Below are 8472 nucleotides of genomic sequence, written 5' to 3'. Positions count from 1 at the left end.
CACCCGCTGGGTGGCATTCTTAAAAAAAAATGCATCTGAGGCTGCGCTTGCTCTGTGAGCAGGTGGGTGCGGTCCAGAATTATTGGGACAACATCTGTGTTTTCTCGTCAATTGAAGATCACTCTTTTGATGTTCACAGTGACAGAGATCGAATATCACACAATCGAACCATACTAATAAAGGGTAATGAGTAGTGTCTTTCACACATGACCTACAGGGCCCAGCAACGAAGGAAAACACATAAGCTGGAGAAGGCGAAGAATGGAAAATGGTTTTGTGCTTTGTGTTCGTGATCAACGAATTTGTATACTTCTTTCGTCCAACAAAAAAAAAGTCTCAACTTTGACTAAATTTGAATGAATATATACACTAAGTCATGTCTAGATAGATCGAAATTTTCACAACCTTAAAACATTTAGACGGAAGGAGTAGTTTAATTAAGCTTAACTACTTTCATTTTCATTCTTCTCCAAGGACTTGTAGATCTGAGGATTTCGCTGATCGTATTGGCTGATTCCGGCAGTTCGAGCAACTATATAAGTGCTGAAGTGGTAGACGCATTGCAGTTGATTGTTCGTCAGGTGCCTGTTGCGAAGGTTACGTGGGACAAGACGGCCATTTGGTGTGTACAACAGTTGTTCCTCATGCATGCTGTCTAGTCTTGCCAAGGACAGACATACATTCATTGATGACCTGCGGGTCTTGGATCTTGCATGCTACGATCCATATCATATTGGGGACGCATTGGCTTGAGGATTGTGTTGTTTTGTAACACAACCTCTTCTAGTGAATTGAAAAAAATATCAAAGAAAGTAGTGAAGTGCCACATGCTCATAAATAAATGACAATATATGTACGTGCCCACGTATCGTATTTCAATGTATAGCATGGATATGTACGTGTACAATCTCTTGGCCCAAACAAAAGAGTATAGTATGGATACGTACACGTACGTGTACAATAATCTTTTGGGTTTTGGCCCAAACAAAAGTGTGGTGAGCTGATTGATTAAGCACCACATGCATGCACGTATTAGTCCATGAGCTATTTGGAATTTGGAAAGCTGCATGGCGCGCCTTAACGTGCGCGTGAAGAATTCTGTCACTGCTCATGCAAGGAAAAACATGCAAATTAAGCTCGTCAAATCACATTGGCAAGTACTTTCTCCCCGTTTCAAAACCATGACAGCGAGACCGGCAAATCAATCACAAACAGGTGTTGTGGCCCGCGGCTCTGACGTGTGCGTCTCGGCATGGCCGTGTACGTAACGTACGCTGTCATCGTCGACTCCAACATGCACGGTCGTATACATCGTCCGCTCAGCCATCTCACCGGCCGGCTGTTGGCTCTGACCGCCTACGTACGCTCTGCGTACGGCAGAACCTGCCGTTGACTCCGCAAACACCGTGACGCCACGTCTACTCCATACATCAACGCCAACACTTTCTCGATATCGTCTAGCCTCCGAGACGGAGCGAAGTTGTTCACCGTCGGCTTGTCATTTTCCGATCAAATACATTCGTTATTCCCTCCGACCTGAATTACTTTTGGTTGAATATGAGACAAGTAATTTCGGTCCGAGAGAGCACTTGTTTTGCACGGACGATGTGCTAACAAGTCATAAAGTCCGACACCGACAAGACAGAAAGCATCAGTCTAGGCACCACCCACCGGTCTAAACCGATGAGGCTTAGGCATCTTCATCCTCGGACAACGACAAGCTGAGGGCTTCGGCTAAACATTGCTGGAGCGATGACACACCGCTCCGCACTTTTACTTCACCTCCACATCAGCATAGCCTACGCCATGCATGCGGAGAAGACGAGACTTAAGACGATGACCACTACGGCAGCTTGATCGGGGGTGTCTTGCAGCTCGGCCCGCGAGAGTAATTAGTCGGGAGCTTCTCGAGGCCCCGTGAATAAGATACCACAATCGCCCACACTCATATTGGCGGCGCTCGTAGGCCACAAAGCGCACTTAGTTAAAGGATTTTGTAAAAGGAAATCTCTAGCTGAGATCAACAAATGCATATTTATCTATTTTTTTGTGCATTTAGCTACGTTGACACGCTGGCAACCATACTATTTCCCTCGGGACATGAGGGATACTTTTTATCTGTAAAAAGCATTTTCTTCGTGTCAAACAAGCGTCCACGTGTGGGTGAATTAGCAAATGAAGACAATGCGCTCCAGGCCGGCATAAAGGGAAGCGTATCACATGGGCGGCCTGAAAGATGATGTGAAATCATGCTATCAAATCTCAGGCTTGGAATTTTATCAACAAAGGGGAACTAGCGCATGCATTTTAATTATTCAGTTATGCTCGGTCAATTCTGAACTGGTGCAGGTGTACGTGTCAACAATATCCTAGCTAACTCTAAGCAATTGAGGAGATTTCTAGGGATTGGCTGGTTACTATAGAAAATTCATTTGCAATTACGCTTTGATCAGTTGTCACTTAACACTGACACACTTACTGAAGAAAAATATGAGTACATATGGATACCAATTTTGGGTAAGCTACAAAAGTTGGACAAGTTTTAGTTACCCAATCTCTCTCTCCCTTTTTTTTTATGGTTTGGTACCCAAAATATAGATATATTGTTGAAGATGACCTAAGAAAGATAACCATTTTATTGATAAAAAAACCATATTAACTGATAATATGGCACATCCGGATTTGTTTTCAATTTCACGATTTTTATAAGACCCTGACTCACACAGATCGGCAGCTGCCTCCCAACCGTCTCTGTGAATCAATCAATCTCATCTACGAGTACTACTGTACTACAAATGTTTTTTCCCCTCTTCTCAGCAATTAACAGCTGGCCCGAGCACCTTCCAGAAGGGTCTATATATACCTGCTTCTGCGCCCTCGTGGTCTTCTCGGGTCTCCCCGAGTCACCGAACCAAACCCCGCCCCTCGTCCCTCCCGCTGCCGTTGCGGCGTTTCCACGAACACCTCGCGCGCGCCCACTCTACCGTCGCTTCCTCCTCAGCGCCAGATTCCGCAAAAACCCTTCTCCGCACGGGCACGCGCGCGCTCCACGCTCCGCGATGGTCAAACCCGCCGCTGGCGCAGGCGCTGGAGCCGACCTGCGCAAGGAGGCGGAGGCGGCGGTGAAGCTCGACCGCGACGGCCGCCACGACGAAGCGCTCGCGCGCGTCGACGAACTAGCGGCCGGGCACGCGGGATCTTCCGTCGTGCTCTACGCCGCGGGCCGCGTCCACTATGCCCAAGCCAGGCGCGCTAAAGCGGCGGGCGAGAAGGAGGCCGTGGCGCACCACCTCACAACCGCGCACGTTTACCTCACCGAGGCCAAGCGGCTCGTTCCCAACTGCATCGACATCTCCGTGCTCCTGTCCAGGGTGCTGATCGAGGCGGCGAGGCACGGGGAGGCGGGGGCCGAGCTCCGCCGAGCCATCGGAATCCACTCGCCCGTCGATCCGGCGGAGAACAACGTCGATATGTACGGCGGGGACGCGTGCACGACGTACACCAAGGACCAGCGGGTGGAGAATTCCAGGGAAACAGCTCGCCTTTCCTTCCAAGCCATTAGGGAATGGATCTGCGATAACGATGTCGCCCTCGTTGTCCGCAAGGCATGCGAAGTCGAGCTCGGCGCCAACGATCGTCAGGGGATGGCCCAGGCGCTCAGGACGGCGAATGACCTCGCCAAGAGTTACCCTCAATCGTCGCGGGCGCAGTTGTTCCGCTCATACATGAAGCTCAATTTCGCGCGTAGCCTTGACGCGACCATCGACAGGAGGCCCTTTCTGGATCACATCAAGGACGACATGCCTGAAATAGTAAACCTCTCCAATGGCTCGCTCGTGCTCAGCCTGTTCCGCGCTAAGCTCTGTTTCGTCCTGGGTTCGTATGAGGATGCGTACCTTGAGTGCCTTGTGGCGTTTGGTACAGAGAAGCCTGTTGACCCCAAGTTGGAGGACGTACCTCCTGGATCCGTGAAGGGCGAAGAGTCTGCTGATAGGTTATCTTCTATATACAGTGAATTCGCACGCTTAATCGGTAGACTCTTGTGGGTGGCCAAGGATTATTGGGACTCCATGACAATCGAGAAGCAAGACAGCTTCCTATCAGTTAGACTAATTGAGGTTCATAAGTACTACCATGAATCTTATGAAAGTGACCACTGGGCTGCAAGGACCATATCTGATGCACTGAGCTTTGTGAAGAAAACCAAGTCATGGAGGTTCTGGATTTGCCCCTATTGTGTTGGCAAGAAGTTACCGGATGCAGATTCCGTCCTGCGACACTTGTGCAGCAAGCACCCAGCGGATAAAGACCTGCTGCCGAAACTGCATCTAATCTTAGATCCAAAACTGAGTGATGATACATGTGTGGATGATGATTTTTCTTTGGATGAGATGATAACTGTTGGTCAGGATTCAGAGGACCATTACCTTTTCCAGTTCAAGAACACAGATCATATATTTGAACACTTGTTTCTTCCGGCATCTAGCGTGACTGAAGAAGAGTCATTTGCTGAAATACGAGGGGAGAAATGCAAAATGGGAACTGAGGTCCTAGAGAAGATGAAGCAGAGGCTGAAGGATTTACCCACAGACAAATTAAGTGCCGAGGTCTCACAATTTTCCCTTTTGCATGTTGGTTTTTCATTCTCGTACAACCATGTTTGCAGTTGTGTTTATTACAATAATCTTCAACTTTTTATGCATTGCAGTTTGATAAGGCTCATCGTGAAGTCCAAGAATTGTGGTGTGATTTCCTCACGATTTCTATGTTGGATTATCGCACAGTCATCTTGCCCCTTGTGGAAACATTCCTATGGGTTTGTTTACATCTGCAGTTGCTTGTTTATAAACTATGGCTAGTTATCTGTTTGCTTACTCCAGCAGTGCACTTACTTGTAAGCCTATGATCATCTTTGCAGAATGAATTGATAAAAGACACAAGTGGAGATAATGCTGCCAGTAAGAGTATTGACAATGCTGATATTGACACGGTATTTCCTGATGTTATTTATGACCCTGGCAGCAATGCCTTGGTGCAAAATTTCTACAAGCTCTCGGATGGAAACGAGGACCATAAAAGTGGAGATGACCAAGAAACAGAAAACATGAAGGTTTCATTTGTCTATATTTACTGGATTTATCAAACACACTTCTGTGTATACCTTGTGGAATTATTCCTATGATATTTAATTTCTTTGTTAATTGATGCTATATTAATTGGAAGCACTAACACTTTGAAAATTGCTTACAGCCTTCAAGCTTAGACAATACACTTGTGGATGATGAAAAAGGTGAAGAAAGGTAGATTACGATCCTTTTATTATTTTTCGGAAGGTTTACTATACATATATACCTATGCTTACGTTTTACTGGCTACGCAGTATGCACTAATGTACCTTTACCTGCTCACCACATCAGATGTCTTTTATTTGAATGTACTGACGTTAGATGTTGTAGCCTGTAGACAGCATCACTATCACTGGCTAGATATTATGATAGAATTACATGTGCGTGCAATGAACCTTCAGTATTTCATAGTCTTGTTCACCCTTAATTTGAGGAAAGGCCATAAATGATGAATGGGAAATAGCTAGTCTCAAATATATATACTCCCTCCGATCCATAATAAGTGTCGGGGATTTAGTACAGAGGCACAAAGTTAACTTATTATGGATCGTAATTTTAGAAATTAAATTATGGATCGGAGGGAGTAATAAAAATTAAAGTATAGGTAACTTTGTCGTAACACAATTGACTAAAGAGTTTAGGCATGAACTTCTCAATCTTTCGTTGATAGACTATCAAATGCAAGTAGGTTTGTTAAATGGCCCTCTTGTCTAAACTATCCAAGGATGTCACTGGTTTCCTTAATGGTGCAGTGGGCCTCTTGTTGAAGATAGGAATTCTGGGACCGTGCACGTGGTAGATAAAAAATCATCAGATCCAACAATTGACATGGATGAAAGTAGGATATCAAAGCTAGCTGCAAGAATCGCAAATGTGGAGCTAGGTAAGAAAGGTGACGGCTGCAACTTTTTTGCTGTACACAAGTGACCATAAATCTTTCTTTTTGCTGATACAAGATATCATAATTACATCAGAAGTCTGAAACATCAGCCAGGCTCGAAATATGATCTGGACTTAATACGAATATATACATTAAATAAATGGAGATAAGTAACCTTACTTTTACTCTGTAACACTAGAACTACAACTGAAATGCGAGTAGCATGTTGATCCAGATCTGTTCTGAAATTGTATCATTTTCTAATATTGGCTCTACATATACTGCCCATATATTTCTGTTCTGAGATTGCATAATATTCTATTAATTGCACTATTCTGTCTATATTTCTTTTTGCAGGAAGCACAATGAATTCTTGAACCAATGTGACATTTACACTTCCAGGAGCTTTGTTATTTTGGTCTCACTAACCGACAAAATATACATTATCGAACTAATCTGGCAAAAACCGTAGAAAGCTGTCGTCTTAATCTTCTTCTCTTATCCTGTGTAATGATCACTATCTCTTAGCAAATATTTGTACACAAGCTATCTCCAAAGTCCCAAGGCTTGAATCATATATTTATTTATCCATACCCATATGGATACCATGGCTTGGACACATGATGATGTTGCAACACCTAGAGTGCAAGACCCTGTTACTTCGTCTAGGGTCTGGTCCAAGAATATATTCATGCTAGTAGTAATTTTGTTTGATGTGATGATCTTTCAGTAAACAGGGTAAGCCATCCTTTTTCAGTTCAACCTGTCTTTGTTTGCTTCAGCCTTTGTTTAGGTTTGTGTCAACCCAAATTTACTGCATAGACACCCAATTGCTAAGTAGTTCACAAGATTTAACGCACATGAGTTCCACTGAAAATGGTCAACCATTTTAATTCATAACTTCTAATTTATAAGGTTCAATGCAGCATCGTCATTTACATTTCGTAGAAATTTGCTCTGGTTGTATGCACCTTGCATTGTGCAATTACTTTTTGGATTTCATTAATGAACTTGTAATCGTTGTTTTGTTCAAAGGGGTATTTCAGAATTCGCCATGCAAAATGTACTAGTATGGTTTTATGGTCTAACCAATCCCTACAATAGATAAATGCATCCCACTTATTATTTGCACATGTCAATTCGGTTTTATTGTTACCACAATTTTCATATGATTTTTATCATTACCACAATGTTCAAATTGTAAAATATATCCCGTAATGTTGCAAATACTGTTCTTACTGACAGTCTCGTAATACAGGAAGTTCTGGCCAATCTGTTGGGGAAATGGGAAGCACCTCCAGCCATCAACCAAGTTTTAATGTTTTCAACAAAAACAATTCTGACAAAGTCATGTTTAGCTTGCGCATAATCATACATGTTAAATGTATGTGCGCTGAGTGGACCTTGTAACCTCTGTTTTTATCCCAAGTATATCTTTCATTATTTTCGTTCAGGTTAGGAAATAGTCTCATCAAATCACAGGAAGTATCGGAGAACATAAACCAGAGTACCTTTTTTCTGCACAGTTTTTTCTCTCTCCACGTTTTAATGAGATAACTCTCTTACTGCTTTAAGTGTTACTGCAGGCATATTGAAACGTTGGCTGTATGCTCCATCTACTTTCCTGCTAGATTGGCACATTTATTCCTTGCAAACATAATGCCCTTGCAAAACATCCATCTTATGCCTGCTCGCAATTTTACTCTCTGCAGATCTGTTATGCTGATGAGCGCTACGTCTGCTTTGCTCGTGACAAGGACAGTTGGCTCATATATGACTCTGAGACAATTGAGGTAAGCAGTCTTGATCGATGTGTTATATCTTGTAGCCATTCGATTTCTGAACTGCTTGATTTGTTCATGTAAATATCCTGGTTGCAGGCAGTAGATACTTGGGAGCATTTGCTAGAAAGTTTCAAGGCCTGCAAGCTCCTGCCTGAAGTTCTATTTTTTGAGGTCATCAAGCAGATTGATGTATAGCTTTTGCAGAGTGCAAGTCTCTGTCGTCCGGATCATACCGATATTTTGACCATTTTCTTATTTGTCACCATTTCGATATGTTTCTCCATGGATTGGTGACTCGGAATTATAATCGGCAGAATTATAAATTGTTCTTTGGTTCTGAACGCAGAACAAAGGCTTTGGAGTTTAGAACATATTGATTTGTAACGCCACATATTGCAGTGGCAATTAATGCACCATTTTCTCTTGGCCATTTGATCGAAAAAGAGTAGCACCGTTTATTAAGTGCAACAGAGTAAAAAGGCGCGGATGATAGTCCTAATTAGGACACGACTTCCCTCGCCAAATTTGGCTTCAACAAAAAAACAGGGACACATTATTCTCTCCCCCAACCTTCCAGAGAAGAATTAACTTGTTTTTATACTCCGTTTTCTGTTTGTTTTTTAGTGCATGCTCCATATCCAAGTGCACTTCCAAATAAATAAATAAAATCCAAGTGCACTAT

The 8472-nt window shown here is 43.3% G+C and overlaps 1 protein-coding gene across 1 annotated transcript; it reads left to right on the top strand.

The window, feature by feature from the left end:
• Positions 1 to 3059: 3059 nt before the first annotated feature.
• LOC112268643 lies at positions 3060 to 6627 on the top strand. The gene is made up of 6 exons (XM_024454554.1): positions 3060 to 4607; positions 4709 to 4816; positions 4919 to 5110; positions 5251 to 5300; positions 5879 to 6009; positions 6364 to 6627. Exons 1-6 carry the CDS (start codon positions 3060 to 3062, stop codon positions 6381 to 6383), a joined length of 2049 nt encoding a protein of 682 aa, XP_024310322.1. The 3' UTR covers positions 6384 to 6627.
• The last annotated feature ends 1845 nt before the right edge of the window (positions 6628 to 8472 follow it).

Source organism: Brachypodium distachyon, chromosome 4 (assembly GCF_000005505.3).
Source record: "Brachypodium distachyon strain Bd21 chromosome 4, Brachypodium_distachyon_v3.0, whole genome shotgun sequence".
Classification (NCBI taxonomy): Eukaryota; Viridiplantae; Streptophyta; class Magnoliopsida; order Poales; family Poaceae; genus Brachypodium; species Brachypodium distachyon.
The sequence above is the reverse complement of the archived record's forward strand: the minus strand, read 5'-3'. Positions and strand labels throughout refer to the sequence as shown.